Genomic DNA, 20,563 nt, shown 5'->3' with positions numbered 1-20,563 from the left:
ATTAATAATTCCACTGCCAAATCTAGTTATCAGACTTGTTCTCTATGAGACAGAGATGAGTTTTATCTAATTAATTAATACTGAGGGTAGCTTTCACATTAGTATTCTTCTCTCATCCACTATTCTGAACTGCAGGAATGCCCATTTATATCCCTCTTAATACAGTAAGTGCAGCATAATCAATAACACTTCATAAATATGGTGTAATTGACAGACTGGATTGTCAGTTCCCCAGACACTTTCTTACTGGTGATTCAAGCAGTATGTTTAGCAAATGTCAGCATTTTTCCATTATATAGACCAGTGGTGTTTAACTAGCGGACTACAGATCTGTTCTGATAAGTTAGGCAGGGAGAAAACAATGGAACGCAAACAATAAAACGCAACAAGGTCTAAATTGCAGTTTCAATGCAGCTTCGAATGGCTCCACATGATCCCAAACAAGGAATATGGGTCTTATCTAGCAAAACGATTGGTCATTTACTAAAAAAAATTATAATCTATATACTTTTTAACCACAAATGCTCATCTTGCACTAGCTCTTCGATGCGTGTGCGCAATTTCACGCATTGCGTAATCATGTTGGAAAGGTCACGCGTGGTTAGTTCATCGTCTGTGACTTTTGTTGTTTGCATTATGTGTCGCATTGGTTTACATGCGTTTGCGAAAAAAATTGAAATCATTTTATATAAATGTATACTTTCATAGATAGTTTGGAGCACCTAACCCCACCACTACCCCTACCATAAACCTACCCACTTCTGAACAATATAAAACAGTGACAGGTACAGTGACATTTATTGCAAAAACTGACCATAAAAAGCAGTATCAAAGTATTACAAACAAGCCGCATTGCATTCCAAGTCCTCTGATATCTTTATGTGCAGAACAGAGTAATTCATATGGTTTTAATCACTAAAAAAGATCTCGCTCCCGGACATATCACATTCAAAAAGATACTCCCGAACTTGTTTAGCATGATGAAATCGGTCACGAGACACACAAGAGCCAATGGCATTTCACAAGCGTTGCATTGCGTCGAATCACATTGCGTCACGTCGTGCTGCATAAACATAACACCATGTCTGCATTTGTGATCGTAAAAACAATAAGCAAGCACTACTCTACACTGCTCAAAACTCGTGTTTGAATAACCAGTAGCAAATTCTTAAATATGAAAATGTACTTACAGGCTGTGAGTCAGAAGCGCCAGACTGTCCTTGCAAAGTTGGAACTGCCCCACTTTATAGTGTGCACAGCCGATATTGTAGGCTACTCTCCCAGGTTCAGGAAACAGTACTCCATAAAATGCACTGCACACACTTGATTTTTTTTGTTGTTTTTTTTTTTTTGGGCATCTTCCAATTTTTTTGACAGGACAGTGGAGATGAGACAGGAAGTGAGTGGGAGAGAGAGGGGGGAGTGGGTGGGCGGTAGTATCGGGAAAGGTCCACGATCTCAGGACACCCGAGGCACAACTGCACCATATGTCAGTACTGCCCACAAGGCTATTGGCGCTGACCACACTTGAATATTTGCGTTGTACTGTTCTGGAACACTGTTGTAAATACATCTTAACCACAGATTTCTAGTTGTGTACTCATTTGAAAGGTCAAACAAAGCACTTTCGTTTTCGCAGTCAAACACACAGCGTCTCCGCAACATGGCGATGGCTACAATAATACTACAGCGAGAATAGAAGTTATGCCTTCTTTCTTTGCATATTCATTCGGACGTCACCGTGACATAGATATGTGGGGGCGTGTTTGAATGAGCTGTTTTAGGAAGGTGTGGCTGAGTCTTAACTTTTATAAAGAATATCTCTTTGGGTTTGAGAATTTAATCTTTGCACTTTTACAGATCTTATACATGCATGAACAGCTTGTAACACTCAAAAGACAAAGGAAAACATGAAATCACATTATATGATGCACTACAAAAAATTACGCTGAAGGTGAAGCCAAGGGATCCTGACCAAGTGTCAATATGTGATGAGTTGGGAGACAGAATGTGTTGTGTAGAGCCCTTTAAAGCTGCATTGAACTGCAATTTGGACCTTCAACACATTGATCCCCACTGAAGTCCACTATATGGAGAAAAATCCTGGAATGTTTTCCTTAAAAACATTCATTTTTTTTCAACTAAAGAAAGAAAGACATGAACATCTTGGATGACATAGGGGTAAGTACATTTTTATTCTGGAAGAGAACTAATCCTTTAACTGACAGGTGTAATGGCTGTTAATATGGCGAAAATATTTGATTTCAAAGCTTCATACCAAACCTTTTCACAATAAAAGGGCCAAAACCCAGACCGCCTGCTTTCCCCGTAACAGAAAACACTGTGTTCCTGTTGTGCTTGTTCCTAATTTGTGTGCCAATAAATTGCTCAAACTTTCCACAGCATGCCAATATGAAATATGACTCCAACTGCATTGAACAATTTTTCATGATCTTACATTTTTGCATATTTTCACATACACTTTCATGCAATCGTTTGCTTATGGTTTGAGAAGGAAACGACCGAAAAGCCCCATTCAGAAATACACACATCAGGTATATACCAGCTTCATCAAAGGAGCTAAAAATTCACCATCACACATAAAACACATCCTGCAGACTGGGGTGTTTCCTCCACTATCATTCACTTCACACCATGTAGGCTTGAGGAAACGCTTCTCAATGGTTTTTCACAGGATGCTGCCTGATACTGCTGTTGTTCTCCAGCTATCAGCTGTCTGGGTGTAAAAAAAAAAATCAGCAGCTGTCTCTGTAAAGAAGAAACAAAAACAAACAGCAGGAATCCCCCCTGGTCTCCCACCCTTTTTTCCTTTCCTTCTCCACACCTCATCCCTCTTTTTCTCTCATCCCTTCCAGCACTCCTTTTGTACCATCCCTCTCAAGTTCCAACCACACGCTTTTAGAAACCAAACACTATCCCAAAAATAAACACAGTCCCTAGTGCAAACAACACGTTGAAATATTTTCACTGCTAACTCGCATCTATCAAAATTGCTTAAATATTTCAAATGCAAAAGAAATTTTTTACCTTAACCTTACTTTTCGATTCCATCACTCTGATGAATGCATCAACGGTAACAGAAGATTAAAGTCCCCTTTCACACCGGCTCCATGCCACACATGTGTCACAGAGCATTCCATCTGCAGTATATTCATTAGAGGCACACCTAAAAGGAAAGCTTCAAGAGGAATGAGCATGGTAGAGAGCATACATACAGACAATTTTTGTCCCACGGAGGGAAGAGATAGTGCTAACATCCAGCCACAGAGATGAAGAGTCCTCACACTGCTGCCTCTGCCACTGCTGAGTCTGCCTCTGGTTTCCTGCCCTATATGAGCGGGAGCCCGCCTCGCACACACAGACGCACGCACACATATGCATACAGTGCACGTAGCAACCAGCTGTCAGAAGAGATAGGGAGCATTTCTACCAAACTTCTCAAATATCTCTCAATGGCTACACGCGCCCACATGAGCTTGCTGATTTTGATATATAAAACTATGCGCTTCAGAACACCCTACTGTAAATTTATAAAGCAGGTGCACACATAAAGTGTAAAGTGGCGTTTCTCAGGACTCTGGGGATGAAGTTTAATGAGCTGCTGTAGAGCATTCAAGGGTCAGAAAGCCACTCTGCAGTGTCTCAGAGGACAACTGTCACTGTTTTAACATTCCTGTTCTCTCGTAGCCCTCATCACTCTTTCTTTTTCCTTTACCACCACCTTGTATATTGTTTCTTCATCTCTGAAAACCCCACATAATTCTCTCCTCTATCTTTTGAAGGGGTGGTTTACACAAAATTGACAATTCTGTCAATATTTACTCACTTTCATGTGTATCCAAATCTGTGTGACTTTTACTAGTGAACAAAAGAGAATGCCAATTCATACTGATCATGTCTATCAACCTTTAAAAAACAATAGAATAATTAGTGTATTATTTAGTGCTTTTTACTGCAAGCCAAACCTAATTTTTCAGCATTATTAAACCTAATCAATTATATCAAATCCATCTTTTAATCTGAAGGTGTACATACACATGTAAGATTTTTACTGCTTCAGTGGAGGAGAAAATAGTTTTTTACTCACCTAAATTTATCATACATGCAGCAGACTCTTTTTTAAGTCTTAAATATTCCTGTCTTCTGTGCAAAAAAAAAAAAAAAAAAAAATATATATATATATATATATATATATATATACATACATATATTAATTATTCCTCTCCTAAAAAAAAATATATATATATATAATTAGATATGAGATTTGAGATATTTGGGGGATTTTTTATTCATGCATTTAAAGTCAGTTGCAACCGAAACTGTTTGGTTATCAACATTCCTCAAAATATCTTATTTAAAAAAAGAAAAAAAAGAAAGTCATACAGGTCTATAACAACATGAGGGTGAGTAAATGACAACCAAATTTCAATTTCTAGGTTTTTTACTAGTTTCTAGTCTAATTTTACTGTTCCTTTCCATTGTTGGCTCCTTCCCCATTTCTCATTTAGCCTAACATTACTCTCCACTACATCATCCTCAATTCTTTATCCAGTAATAATACCTCTAGCTTCTCCTTTTCATCTTTTTTTTCCAACTCATTTTCACATTCTTGCTCCCTTGTTCCCTTTCTCCCCTTCACCAAAATGCCACCAAAATGAATTATCCCATACAAGCTATTTGCGGAAATGACTCTGTTAAGAGCTTTAAGCGGGTGCACAAAGACTGGCACAAAGAACTACCAAAACTGAGCCAAAATGGTTCTTAGAATTCGAACTAAAAGGAGCAATTCAGGTTGAACCAGGCAGGCTGTAATCGCTCCTATCTGCACAAATGTTGGATTTGCAGTTTGTTCCTTTTGAAATAAACAGATGGTGTTCTGAAGTCTCTAGTTTATCATCCAATTTTCAGTGAAACATGCAGGTAAATTCAGATAAAGCAGTGTATTTCAAGCATATAACTGAACATAACGGCATGATGATTTCATTGTGTCCATCAAGGTTCTGTCCTAGGCCCACCACTGCTGACTATTTACATGCTAGAGTATGATTTTTCATAAACGTTTTTCACAAAATGGTATTGGCTTTTATGATGTCATAGTCACATGAAGCTACAGAATCTGTTACAACAAAGATAATGGATATACTTTCATGTGAATTCTATGACAATTAAAAATTATAGCCTATAAAACGAGAATATCAAGAAAAATAACATTCTGTCCAACATGTGGGATTCAAACAGGTTGGTAATATTTCCTATTCTAGTCATGTAATAAATAATGAATATTAATTTTGGATGCAATATCTTTCAGCAGGTTACAGATTTTAAACTATAGATTAGCCTCATAGTCATATGTCACTGTGACATCACACCAGCACATACATACACTTATCAAACTGATCCATATTAATGGCACTATGTTTCTTTTCAAGCAGAAGTTTTAGCTTTTAAAATATACTTAATTACATCTACATGAACTATCAGATCAATAGTGTTAATTCCACTATCTGCAGTTACTCACTGAAGCTCCAGTAAACTAATGCCACTGTAATTACAACTTTTATGGACCATGAGTGTGTGCAGGATCCGTAAGAGCCCATTAATCACAATTAAGCTCTCTGATGTGCCCAGGTGTTCTTAGACAAATGGATTCCTGAAGAAATGTCTCCACAGAGAGAGTGTGGGTCTCCCACATCATGAAAATGGGTCAGCCCTGATGCATGGAAAAACCCACATTTAAGAGTCTCATTGGCTGCTGAGGATGGGATGAGAGAGAAACGGAGCGACTGCACTTTGCAGAAATGGAGGTGGTTTGGTAAATAGTTTTATATCTCAAGTCATTTTAGGTTGTAAAGCCACTGACAAATTATGGTGTTCATCTAACTCATTCAGCACATATACTGAAGACACAATAATTATGTAAATAAGGAGTACCATAGTATTCCTGGAAGTACTTTGTATGATTTTTCTTTGACTGGATGGATGCAAACCATTTGTAACAAATCACTAATAAGCCTGGCATCAATGTGAAATCAGCTCTAAATGATGTAATACTTCAGTATTACAGAACAACGCCAGTGCAGTGTTTAAGTCTTTTGAAAGGCCATCAGTCAACACTAAAAAAGACTAATCAGTCTTTTGCTTGTGATGTAGCAATCTTGTCTGGGACAGGTTACATTATGAGTGGAAGAAGCCTCATAATCTCTTGATTGAGGATTCCCTCTGACTCCAGACACTCACTACCACAACACAAGAACAGGGATTCTCAGAGAGCCCATCTCCACTGAAGTACTCTTATATAAAGCAATCAAATTTTCATCATGTGGAACTCAAGTATCCTCTCTCAATCCCCAAATGTCAGCCATGCTTTTTCCTACGATAACAAGCAGCAGATGCTTTCAGGGTCAAATAGAGAAGTACTGTATGCGACCTCATAGACCTTACTGAAGCAACCATTTGTAGAGCTAAAAGCAAGCAGAAATAAGAGACAAATTGAGCACAGATCTGATATTTTGACATAAGCATCAATAACACCCAAGCACTGGCAGTCCTTTGGTTGTGTTGCCTGGCACATCGACCATATGGCAGCTCATTAAGTCAGGAAGATCAGAGGGAAACATCCTGTAGTGTGGAACACAGGAAACTTTGGCGCTGTTCTCAAGGTAGACATCACTTTTGTGGTTCCCGCCAGCTCACTGTTAGATGTGCAACAAAGCCCAGCTTGAAAAACAATTCTTGTGTTATTGTTGTTTGAACCATCCACCTTTTATGAACGGATTGTTTAAAGGATTAGTTCACTTCCAGAATGAAAATTTCCTGACAATTTACTCACCCCAATATCATCCAAGATGTTCATGTCTTTCTTTCTTCAGTAGAAAAGAAATAAGGGTTTTTGAGGAAAACATTCCAGGATTTTTCTCCATATAGTGGACTTGAATAGGAGCCAACCAGTTAAGGGTCCAAACTGCAGTTTCAATGCAGCTTCAAAGGGCTCTACACGATCCCAGCCGAGGAATAAGGGTTTATCTAGTGAAATGATTTCATGATTTCATCGCTCTACGATTTCATGCATTGCGTAATCACGTTGGAAAGGTCACGCATGGATAGTTCTTCATCTGTGTACTTTGGTTCAAAAAGGTAGGGCGAAAACTGCCTTCTCATTTTCAAAATCATCCATCGTTGTTTTACTTTTTTTTAAAGCACGTTCACTTTGTAAACACAGGGTCTTGGTACCTCCATCTACATCATGTGTGACCTTTTTCAGCCTGACTACATAACGCGTAAAGTCAAGCTAGTTCAAGACAAGCATATGTGGTTAAAAAGCATGTAAATTTTTAGTTTTTTAAGAAAATGACAGATCGTTTCACTAGATAAGACCCTTATTTCTTGGCTGAGATTGTGTAGAGCTCTTTGAAGCTGCAATGAAACTGCAATTTGGACCTTCAACCCATTGGCTCCCAGTGAAGCTCACTATATGGAGAAAATCTTTTCCTCAAAAACCTTAATTTCTTTTCAGCTAAAGGAAAGAAAGACATGAACATCTTGGATGACATAGAGGTAAGTAAATTATCAGGAACATTATTCTGACAGCTAAACCTTTAAATACTGATAAAACACAAGCTCAGACAGTGACGGACAATAACAAACCACAGCAGAACACTTTATACTACATGATATCAGAACAATATTGGAAAAAAGTAAACTCATTATATTCCATGAAGGCCAACTGACTAGCTGTCATGCATATTGGTAAGTGCTCAACTAACATTAAACCAGAGGTCACCAATGGCTCATAAACAAATATCTACTCAGTCATTAAACTCTAAATGGTTTATGCTGATAGAATTTTTTTTTCTAGCAATTATAATTACATTGTAAGATCAGAAACCCTCTACCTCCCCCAGCTCCACCTGTCTAGATCTGCTAGGGGATTTACATGCCTTTTCATGCAGCAACAACATACTTTACATGCTAACAGCATCTTGTCTGCCAAGACCAAATACCAACCTGATCTCATGACGAAAACGTACCTGTGGGAACAATTTCACAAGATGCAAAATATGTACTAAAAATAAAATACGTACCATGTACATTTTGTGACATACTCAATGTGAATAATGTCCTGAGTGGTGCTAAAAGAGTGTTTGGAACAGATGAATGTACATATGATACGTTTTATGTGACACTGGTTTTGTACATGTCAGCAGTTCTAACTTCTTTGTACATGACGCAGTTCTAACTTGAAATGTCCATTGAGTGGCGCTATAACATCTGCACTACACCTAAACCTACCCGATAGTATGAACAAAGGCAAATGTGATGTAAAAACGCAATCACAAGCATGCTGTTTTTTCTTCTTTTTCGATCTCTTTCATAGCTCTTTCATTGTGAGTCATGTATTTCATGGGATTCATACCCAAGGATTACACATTCTAAGTCCAATTCCATACCGGCTGAGCTGCCAAGCAAGCTTATGTCTAGAAACTGAAAAATCCGGAGAAGTGCTCAAAACGATTAGAAGTGCTTGCTGTTTTACCAGCTCCAGTGTTAATTTCTGTTGGAAACTGCAGTGATATGTACTTATTGGTACGTATTTCACATCTACCCACAAGTTCCCACAGGTACGTTTTCGTCATGAGATCAGGTAGTCAAATACACTTACACTGTCCAGTGCAATAACATGCTAAAACTCTTCCAAGAGTTGTCACGATTGAAATGTAGTTACAAACACTATACATAAGATAGAAAACAAGAAGCAAACTGCTTGCCATGACAGCAGAGAACTGCCATTGATACTGTGGAATCAAATGGTAATGCATCACAGTCTAGACCGTCACTGGAATGGAAATGTAGAGAGTAGGACCTCTTGGAGCTTTAATTGAATACCCCTGCATTCAGTCAGTCTGTAGGGTGCACTGAAAGGTTTGCTGAAGCATTAAGGTGGCAGTGCCAACATACTCGTCCTTGTAGTACCTAATGTGGCACAATGTCCAAAAGCACAGGCCATATAATTACCTGGGAGCACAGCCAATGAAACAAGGAAATTGTTCAATGATTGGCAGAAAAAGAGAGAGACCAGAGTCACAAGACAGAAGGTCAGAGAGTCAAAGAGATGATGTCATGTAATTTTAGGTCATACTTCTTATTCTAAGGATATATTTAATCAAAGGATTCCAGTGACAGGTGGTTTGAAATGCCTGCTGCTGTATGAAATAATACACATTCTTTGAGAGGGAATGAAATTAACCTTATTTTCAATCACACAATGTTAAGTCTTTGTTTGATCTGACATTTTTAGGGACAAGGGCAGGTCAGGTTCACATAAGATACAAAGAAGTACAAAAAATGAGAATATTGAGGTGTGGAGGTTTAGTGAAGCTAAAATAAAAATGCATTGAGTCTCTATCAATATAAGAACATTCACGGTTAAAAACCAAAGTGCAAAAAGAATAAAATGATTCACACCATCTGCCATGTTTTATGCACTTTATTTTCATATTCCATTAGTTCAATAGTACTCTGCATTTTATGCATTATTTTATTTTATTTTTGACATTTATAAGGTTTTCTGTAAAGCACTCTGCAAACAGCAATTTAAAGAGCAGGTCATATGGTATTTTAAAGTGTCCTAATATTGTGTTGGAGTCCCCTACAACAGGTTTAAATGTATCTAACATTGTAATTTTTTTAGAATATACATTTAATATTAGAGTAATTTCTCAATGATTTCAAAACAATTAGTTCAAAGCAGTTCTGAGCTTAAGGTCTGTAAAACCCTCCCTTTCTGTAAGTCGACTGTGCTCTGATTGGTCAGCTAGCCAAGTCTGTTGTGATTGGTACAGAGAGGAGTACTTGAGCAAGTTAGCGAGCGCGGTTTACCCCAAAAGTGGGGTTGTTTTTGATGTCTGCTGGTTGAAGCCAACCCAATAATGTCATATTTAGCCCTTGAAATGTGAATTTACAAGGGAAACCCCCCCAAAAATGTGTATTTTTACACCCCGGGATAGAATTTTTAGCAGGGGACCCCCCTCGTTTTGGGCTAGTTTTGAGTAGCAACTGGGCGGGTTTTATTGTGAACACCTAGCAATCTTTATTATGAAACTAAGTGATGACAACAACGACAGTTTACATTAATCGACACATTCAATATTAAAAGTACATACTGAGTGACTGAGACCATCTTTGTCATGGAAAACGCTTGTTGGTTCACACTGAGTTTGCCATTTTAACGTACATCTTATTTTCAAGATCTGAGGTAAACTATCTATTGTTGCTTTCAGTATGGCTATGACGGTCATGCAGAATGATATTCAAACTCGCATTAGATACGTTTAACTTTGAGTACAGCACATAATCAGTACCTGAGATTGATGTCATATGGTTTGTATGTTGTTGTTCCAGCCGCGACGTCGTGGAAATAGAAACCGTTTCTAAATTAGAAATTTCACGTGTCGCTGTAGTTAGTTAGGACAAAAACTCTGATTAACATGGACAAGATTTTATCGCGTGTCGAGGCGTCATGTTGCGACGCGTGTAGTTAGGACACGGTGTCAGAGTCGACTCTTTCTTTTGAGAGACAATATCTTTTTTATCATACACGTTTTTGATTAACAGCTTTGCAGAATGTTTACATTGAAGGATAGCCACTTTACAAACTGCAAAAAATATATTTTTCGAAAACCCATACGACTTGCCCTTTAAAAGCTGCTATATGAATAATGCTTTGCTTAAAGGGATAGTTCACCCTTCAAGCCATGCTAGGTGTATATAACTTTCTTCTCTCAGATGAATACAATCGAAGTTATATTTAAAAATGTCCAGGCTCTTCTAAGCTTCAAAATTTTGAAGCAAAATAAAGTGCATAAATCCATCATAAAAAGTACTCTACACGGCTCTGAGGCATGAATAAAGGCCTTCTGAGTGGAATTGATATGTTTGTGTAAAAAAAAACATATTTAAAAGTTTGTAAATTGTAATCTCTAGCTCGTATTTACGACAGAGTGTGGCATTCCAGCAGATGACGTAGGCATAGTGTAAGCTTCGGTGAGAGGATGCTAGTCTTCTAAGAACCAAGTTTTGTTTACAGCAAAAGAAAACCAGTTTCCTCTTGTCTCATATCAAAATCCTCCAATATTTTTCTTTACAAATCCTCATTTTGTACTTTTGAATTTGTGATCAGTGTTTTGTTTTGCTCTCTTCTCTGCGCTTCAGCGTTCATCACTTCCACAGTCATCACTGCGTTTGCTTACATCCTCCGCTGGAACGCCACTCTCTCATGAACGCAACTAAACCCAACCCTCTGATGCGTAAGCATCATGCAAAAACATAAGAATGTAATTGTACACATTTTTACGAAGTTGCCACCAATTCACCACAATACAAGTTAGTTACAATACAAATTTCCATGACAGTGTTGGTTTTAGATAGATACATCCCTTTCTGATATATCTGCAAAAGGCAAATTTCAGGAAAAAGTTGAGAATGTTCACTGTGCTGTACATTCACCCCTCAGACTCTCAATGTAAGCACATTACTATACATGATAAGCAGCATGCACATAATTGACAGCATTTCCACAGATGAGCTTAAGCGGTATTTAACATTATGTGAACGGTGTATTGCTGCACATACAACCACAACACCCTACTCCTTTATGAGCAGAAATGTCTTAGACATTCATATGCACACCCACACAAACATTCAGTGCTAGTCTGGAATTTCACAGCAGGTAGGAGTGCACAATTCATCCACATAACCAGTGCATTTAAACAGTTTTGTATTACAAAAACGTAATGCAAAAAGTAATGCAAAGCAATTCCAGCATACAAGACTGCAACTTCACTGCAACAATAAGCCCAAACCTCTTTAAAACATACACGCACACAACTCCTTTTCAGATACTTTTACAGTCTCTAGCTCAGCATCAGAAATGTTCAAAACCCATTGACAATAATGTTACTTTAGAACTTAATTTAAAAAAAAAAATAGCTTAAAGACAACCTGCAACTTGTACTAGTGTTTAGTTTCCTAAAAAAACACAAGGCAGAATGCTGTAGCACTTCCTGTGGTCCACCTCCTGCAGCTATACTTGATGATATCAGTGTGCTCAGAGATAACGGTTGTTTCATTCACTTCGGATGAGGCACAGAGAGCCAAATACAGAACACCATGTTCTCAGAGCCTCCTATCCTTTAACTGCTGATCTGGAGTCAGTTGTAACTTGAGGACTTTAATGGATAAGTCAAATAGTGGCTTCATTTGTCAGTTTATTAACATGGGGCAGAGAGGTAAGCAGTAGGACGAGTGTTTTAATTTCTCTGTGGTAAAGCATAAAATCAACATATCCTAAAAGTTTTTTACTTACAAATGCAAAAGTATTAATTAAGATATCAAAGAGTGGTTTCCCCACCAGTCACTGAAGTTGCCAGATGCAAATTTGCGTACTTGCATGTCAATTGTTTTTATGAAACAACCTAAATGATAGATTGGAAAGGCAACCTTTGACAACTTTAGTTGCCCCTGGGCTTAAATGGGTTACGGTGAGGAACAAGAGAGTGCATGACTCATTGAGCAGGGAAGCATCAGATATCATACAGACTGCCAAGCATGAAGCCTGCAGCGGTGTGTGTGTGTTTAGTGGGTTGTGAGTGAGCATTCAAATGATGGCGCTTGCACTTTCTCTCTAGGTTATACTAATGAAAGTGGCATAAGAAATAACAAGTATCATCTGTCATCTGTGCAACTTCCACTTCTGCAAACAATATCCTGAGAGGACCGCTGTGCGACTCTCTCATCTCCCGCTGTAAATATCAGCATGAATGATAATTTACAATTGCATTAGACTCAGCACAGATTGTGCGTAGCACTGCTTCATCTTTTCTGTCTCATGTACCCTCGTAGTTCCGTCAAAGCTCAAGCAGTCAAAGCTTCATCAGCACCAAATAAGGAATATGTTCCTACTGACTCATGTTATATACTGGACTCACCAATCAGAAAATATTCTGCTACATGTGTCACACAAATTTATATAACAGAACTGGAAACATCATAGTTTAAATTTTATAAGTTTGACACAAACAAAATTAAGTATCAGCTGGTTGCGGTCTAGTACGTGCTTGTGAATGAGTTAAGTCTTGACGCATTCGTTCTGGTGTGGAGTCACAAACCTTGTTTGTACTCAAGCATTTTTGTTGAATTATTCTATGAAATGACAGCAGTGCAGAGAAAATATCAGCTGAACGAGCAAGAAGCTGCTAGTAGTAACACATTACTGTTCAAAGTTTTGTTTTTTTAAAGAAATTAATACTTTCATTCAGCAAGGATGCTGTAATTTCATTAAAAGTGACAGTTAAGACATTTATAATGTTATAAAAGATTACAATTCATCAAAGAATCCTTTTAAAAAAGTATCATTTCCACAAAGCAAAACAAAAATAATATATATATTATATTTCCCCCCTTTCCATTTATTATTTTGTTTATTGTTTGTATTATTTTATTTTTCTTCAGAAAAAGTCCCACAAATTCTTTGGTTTTTCAGCATTTTAGTGTATTTGAACTCTTTCCTGCAATGACTGTATGATTTTGAGATCCATCTTTTCACACTGAGGACAACTGAGGGACTCAAATGCAACTATTACAGAAGGTTCAAACACTCACTGACGCTCCAGAAAGAAAAACAATGCATTAAGAGTTGGGGGGGTGAAAACTTTTAGAATTTAAAGATCAGGGTAAATCTAACTTATTTAGTCTTCTGGGAAACATGTACGTATATTCTGTAGCTTCTGAAGGGCAGTACTAAATGAAAAAAAAATATATGATATTTAGGCAAAATAAGAAAAATGTACTTCTTTATGTTCAAAAGTTTACACCCCTGGCTCTTAATGTATAATTCAGGTAACAACATTAAGAATCAAGTGTATGTAAACTTTTGAACAGGGTCATCTTTTATGTGAAATCTTTTTCAAGTCAGTACTAAGTAAAAACTAACACACATTTTGTATGATCCCTCTTATTTTGGTAGAACAATTACCATTTTGCAGATTCTACAAGGTGTATGTAAACTTTTGACCTCAACTGTATATTGCCGTTTTTAATGTCAATTTTTAATAAAAATGTAAATAAAATGTAAATGTTTATCATAAAAAAATTATTTGGACATATTTAATCAATGTGCAAAATGTTGCAGATAAACTTCATCCATATACTGTAAACTACCTACTTTTTATATTATTTATTTATTCTAAATTGAAGACTTCTACATTTACATTTATGCATTCAGTAGATGTTTTTATCCAAAACAACTTATAATAGAGGAAAATAAGCAATTTGACACAGAGGCAACAATAATTATAGTATACAATGCCAGTTTTATTGTGCAAGATGCACTGGTTATGTAATAATACATTTCATTATCAACAAGTACTTGAGTCTATTATGTCGTTACACAAAACTCTGACTCATTCTAAACAAGTAAAACTGATAATGCAACAGGCAAATTAACAGTCTATGTGAAAAAGTGGACTATCTGCATAGTTTAAATGATTTAAAAATGTCTTGAAACCAATCCTATGCCATTGCCTATGAGACACATGCTGTGTGTGTCTATCTAGGCTCCTTACTCATGCTGTCCACAAAGGAGAACGCAAGACTGAGTGTGAGCGCAAACATGGAAAACGCCATCTGCTTTGTTGTGTTTTTGGCTGGAAATGAGAGCACATGGCTAGTATACAAGTTCGCCATGTTTACTGCTTTCAACAGGAGAAATCCAGTCTCAATCCCAAAATCAAGGATTGAATCTCCTACATTTTAGTCACTAGCCCAGATATTTAACCACGTCACAATCAACCCACAATGAAAACACACTCCAACTTTTCTTCATAACTTAGGCATTAAAATGACTCAGTCTCATTTTTTACGCATTGTGAAGTTGGTAAGTGCCTCTAAGGAAAAGCGTTTCACTCCCTTATTAGTGTATGATCAGCTTCGAGCAGGAAGTTTCCTCACACTTCCATTAGTCATACAGGGGAGATGATTGTGCCGCCGACTGAAACACAACCTTAACAAGCCTAATCATAGCATCCCTCTCTCTCTCAGCAGTCACGACCACATAATAGGCCAGTATTTATAGAGTCTCTCCTACAGCACAGATTCTAGTATTTTCCTCAAAACTGTCTGCTTTATTGTCTAAGCCAGTGTCAAAACAGATGTAAATCAGATTATCATGGTCAGTTAAATTTTAAAGTTTAATTTTAAGCCAAGTCACATGGGTATATTGTAGCAATGGCCAACAATATATCGTATGGGTCAAAATTATACATTTTTCTTTAATGCCAAAAATCATTAGGATATTAAGTAAAAATGTTCCATGTAGATAGTTTGTCAATTTCCTACCGTAAATGTATCAAAACTTAATTTCTGATTAGTAATATGCATTGCTAAGAAGTTTATTTTTTTGCACCCTCAGATTCCAGATTTTATATCTCGGCCAAATCTTGTCCTATCCTAACAAACATCAGTGGAAAGCTTTATTTATCTACGTACACATGCAGCTGAATCAGAAGGCTGCTGCATCACGTCAACATTTTTTATTACATTTTTTATTACTTTTTTAAATCTCACACCATGAGATCCACTTTAAGATGGTGTGTCAAGTTAACTATAGTTCAACTTTTTAAAATCATGTCTTAAAACATTCTCCTCCAGCTAGTATGCTCTGTCCATCTGCCAGTATTTTTTAATGAACTGTACCAAAGGAACCAAAAATTCTGTCATTATTTACTCATCCTCATGTCATTCCAAACCTTTTAAGTCCTTCTTTTTACTTCAAAATACAAAAGTATAATATAATAAGATAATCAATGTTTTATGTTTATACAAGTCAGTGGTGTCTTTAAAGAAAGTAATCTGATATTTACAATAAAAGACAGGAATAACATATGAAGAGTTCAGATGCAAAACCAGCTAAAAGCAATCTCGGTCAAAAATGAGATGATGCTGAGTGAATGCTCCTGACACATACTATACGTCCATCAAATACTTCTACTTCAAACTCGCTAAATTCCAGTCTCAGCTCAATCAGAAGTGCCAGTACTTACATAGAAACCTATACAAAGTAGCCAAAAACAAATGCTCATTTTAAAGAAATACGTCAGATGGATTTAGCTGGTTTTGCATCTGAACTCTTCATATTCACTGTATTTACAAAGATGTACAGCATTCAGAAGACACTGTTTCTCAGCACTGTTTCTCAGTTTTTTTACTCAGTAATTGTACTTGATTAAAACAGTGCTGAGTGGGTTTATTGAGTTCCGGCTCAAAACACACTAAAAGGACTGAGATCGTTTACTTGAGAGCAGGAAATTGAGAAATCACTGTAATTACGTTCATGGCTTGTTTGTTTATGAAAACGAATGCTGGGAAGATCATGTGCATTTTTGGTGTGTATATACATGTTCTGAGATAAACACTAATGTCTCCCTATAGAGAAGTAAAATTTGTTATTTTCCCAAAACATATATACACACACCCATCATAAACACACTCACATACAAGCAGCGTGTGACTGTATTCGCATCATTTTGACGTTGATTCTGACGTGCTCAGGCCATTAACATTTTACTATCCCCTGAGGCGACAGGAGAGGGTGAAATGATGCAACTCTGGTAGATCAGTCAACAGACAAAATTACAAATGTAGGATGTCAGGATAAAATCATACATTCACAAGAAGTACCTACTCAAACAGTGATTTCAGAGACAGAAAAGTGAATATTTATTGTTCTCTTCAGGTGTATTATTATGCCCCTTTTCAGTCTCAGGTGTCCCCAGAATGTTTTCGTCAAGGTTTTAGTTCAAAATATCCCACAGATCATTTATTATAGCATTTTGAAAATTCCTGTTTTGAGAGCAAGCAGAAACACGCTGTTTTTGTGCATGTCTCTTTAAATCCAAATGAGCTACTGCTCCCCTCCCCCTTTTCCAGAATAGGGCTGTGCCTTTACAGTTTGTACGTCGGATACTCTGATAAAAAACATCTGTTTGGTTTAGATTATCATGTCTATCGCAGTGAAATGCGCGTTTTAGGCCATATTAGTTTAAACTGAAGCACAAAGCAGCTGTTAAACAGCATGTGAGTACTAAACTAAATTCTCTTTCAGGTCTTATTGCGCTTAAACTGTCAAATACACACAAGTTTCTGTTAAAAACACAAATGAGTTACAAATTATGTCTGTGAAGGTAAACAGCTGGGAAAGAAATCACGTTTATATTAGATCTGTGTGGCAGCAGTATAATATACAGTAAACAAATCAATAAATCCACTGCGCTCTCGTCTCCTCTGAGGCTGGGACTCTAAATAGTGCTTCTGTGCTCGTCTGTGAAGACAATCACAGAACAGTTAGCATGCTTTGTTTGAACTTTCGCCATGGCGTTAGAACTGGTACACCGTTGTCGCTTGCGAAAACAAAATTACGGCACCGTGGGTTGAAACGTGCAGATGAAGGGGTGCTATTATTATAATAAGATCCCCTTTCTACGTCACTGGGGGAGCTAAATTTTGTTGCTGTCAAGCACCTTAAAAATCATTCATATGACTTCTGCTTTATATTTACTTCTGAAAGCATATGACAGATTTATGTGAGGAACAGACTGAAAGTTAAGTCATTATTCACTAAAAATCCTGCCTTGAAAATCTAGCTTGACAGCCATGGTCACCATTAACTTTCACTATTAAACTGAGCAGCTTGGACATTCTTATAAATAACTCCTTTCAGGTGGCACAAAACAAAAAGGCATACAGAAGACATGAATAAAAACTGTTATTATTTGTGAAAACAAAGCAGATAAACCTGTTTAGTTAACGTATATGTTAAAGTACCATGAACAATATGAGATCACGTTAGAATGACTAGAAATTCTTCGGCTGAGGAACTCCGGAGGTTTAATTTCATGCTCTGCTACGTCTCTCTCGATCGGACTTGAAAGATGTGGAAACAGCGTTATCCTTATTTAAGCAAGTCAGGGGAAAAGTACAAAAGAAGAATGGGGGAGAGAAGAACAAGACAGATGGCAGTGGAGTGCTGAGTCAGGAAATGAGTGCGCAGACCTGATTTCTTCACTCATGCTTTACAAGAACACACACACAAAAGCAGACAAGTCTGCAATCAATGACAGCAGGTGACAGACATAGAAAATGTACGGTGGATGATGACAGGTGTCTGTTAAAATGGCGACACTCGTGCTCAGTCAAGGCTGCTATTATTCAGTTTGTATTTGAGGTATATTTTTTTGGCCTTTTCAACATTTTAATGGACAGTGATAATATAGAAAAGAAAGGAAAATTCTGGAGGCAAGGATCCAGAAAATGACACAAGCGGAACTTGAACCCACATGAGCGGCCTGGCCTAATGTGATTCGCCAAAACTACACATTGTTTTAATCTCTGGCATTTCCTTCTGACTCATGCATACATTTATGTCAGAGCCTGAAGAAAGTCATCAGTGGTGACTAAAACAACACCTCTCACCTGTCCAGTTTCTGGAACACACCCACCCACACACTCACGCATACAAACATACACACAATGATTTAATGAAGTGAAACAGGCTATTCTACTAATGTCAGTGACAATATGCATATCTGACCAGTGAGTATACATTTTGAGGAAGCGCAAACTAAAATACCTTGCTGATGAGAATAGATTATATTTTATTCACTGAAGCAGAATTACTCTTATCTTGTTTACTCATGTCACTTGAAATCTTTTTTATTAGTAGCATTAGTATTAGTATTATAGAACTCAAGCAATATTTAGCATAATGTCCAGGATTATTTAGCTCACTCTTCTAAACGAAAAAAAGAGTATAATGTCATTTTTAGTAGTAGCAGTAGTAGCATAAAAATAGTTATATTAACAACAAGTAAAAATTCATTTGTTTAAAAGAGCAGGGATGAAAATATTATGCCAATAACAACTTAAGTTAGTCTGTTCAAAGTTATTGTAAGGTTTTAAAAATCTTGAAATACATCACGCATAACTTATGGTATGGAAGCCCTTTCCACCATTGAACAATTTTTTTTTTTTAATGCTTTTTATCTTTAACTTTTTATCTCAAAATTCTGACTTTTTCCTCACAATTTTGAGTTTACATCACAGAACTGCAAGATACTAACTCACAATTCTGACTCTGAAATGAAGTCAGAATTGCATGATATAAACTTGCAATTGCGAATTATAAAGTCAGAATTGCTACATTAAAATACATACATTTGAAATTCTGACTTTATTTCTCACAACTGAATTTATATCAAGCAGTTCTGAGAAAAGTTTACATCTCGCAATTCTGACTTCATAACTCACATTTGTGAGTTTACATATATTGCAACTCTGATCTTATAACTCACATTTGCAAGTTTATATCTCACAATTCTGACTTTATAACTCGCAATTGCAAGTTTATATTTCACAATTCTGACTTTATTTTTCATAACTGTGTTTATATCATGCAATTCTGAAAAAAAAGTCAGAATTGTGAGTTTAGATTTTGCAATTTTGACTTCATAACTCACATTTGCAAGTTTTTATCTCACAATTCTGAGAAAAAAGTCAGAATTATGAATATATATCTTACAACTCTGACCTAATAACTCGCAATTGCAAGTTTATATCTCTGAATTCTGACTTTATTTCTTGCAGTTGTGACGCAGTTACGAATTACGCAGTTACGAAAAAATCAGAATAATGAGTTTATATCTCACAATTCTGACTTTATTTCTCACAACTGCAGGTTTATATCTCACAATTCTGAAAAAAAAAAAGTGAGATAAAAAGTCGCAATAACATTTTTTTTTTTATTATTCAGTGGAAACAGGCCTTCATAGTAGTTAGCCACTACTTTTGTTGTCTCAAATGGTTTAGTGTTCTATTCCTAAAATAGATAAGAATAAATACTTCTATTAGCCTTAAGGAAATAAACATAGAGATGATTCATAAATACTGGTAACTGCACTTAATAGGACGTAATTTTGAACATAACTACCAAACACCTACTTCTAAATGTCAACAATGTTTTAAATGTCATTCCAAGCAATTAGAATTAATTCAACTTAGGTAATTGGCTGCTATGAATAAAACAGCTGTAAGGTGTGACTTGTCTTGCGTAAAGTTCTTAACAATCTGTTCTTTGTCGCATCCAAATTCCAAACTGTCAGAATGGCTCGCATGCCATTTTCAATTTTCATGTTTAGCATGACAGCGCTACAACCAGAGCACGTGCCTGAGATGATAAGACACTGCGTACTAAAAGGAAGGACAGATGATATCGCTTTTCCCTAATTGAACCTCAATTCAGTGGACAAAAAAACATTAATTAGCAGTACTGCTAAAAGCATTAAGTCACACCTAAATACTGCTGACGAAGAGCTTACAGGAGCTCAGGAATGTGACAGTAAAGACATTTATAATCTTACAGAAGATTTCTATTTCAAATAAATACTGTTCTTTTGAACCTTCTGTTCATCAAAGAATCTCACCAAATTAATCCCAC

At 36.7% G+C, this 20,563-nt stretch overlaps 1 protein-coding gene across 6 annotated transcripts in view; it reads right to left on the bottom strand.

The window, feature by feature from the left end:
• Positions 1–20,563, bottom strand: part of mctp1a (multiple C2 domains, transmembrane 1a) — a 209,647-nt gene that overhangs the window by 165,655 nt on the left and 23,429 nt on the right. The window contains exon 1 of one of the 6 annotated variants that reach the window (XM_051110083.1): positions 3,237–3,365. The exons of 4 other annotated variants lie outside the window; for them this stretch is intronic. In XM_051110083.1, the coding sequence (XP_050966040.1) occupies positions 3,237–3,278 (42 nt within the window). In that variant the 5' untranslated portion in view covers positions 3,279–3,365. One more of the 6 variants, XM_051110084.1, reaches the window with a different exon arrangement.

Source organism: Labeo rohita, chromosome 5, assembly GCF_022985175.1.
Source record: "Labeo rohita strain BAU-BD-2019 chromosome 5, IGBB_LRoh.1.0, whole genome shotgun sequence".
Taxonomy (NCBI): Eukaryota; Metazoa; Chordata; class Actinopteri; order Cypriniformes; family Cyprinidae; genus Labeo; species Labeo rohita.
Note: the sequence above shows the minus strand (reverse complement) of the source record. Positions and strands in the feature narration are given on the sequence as shown.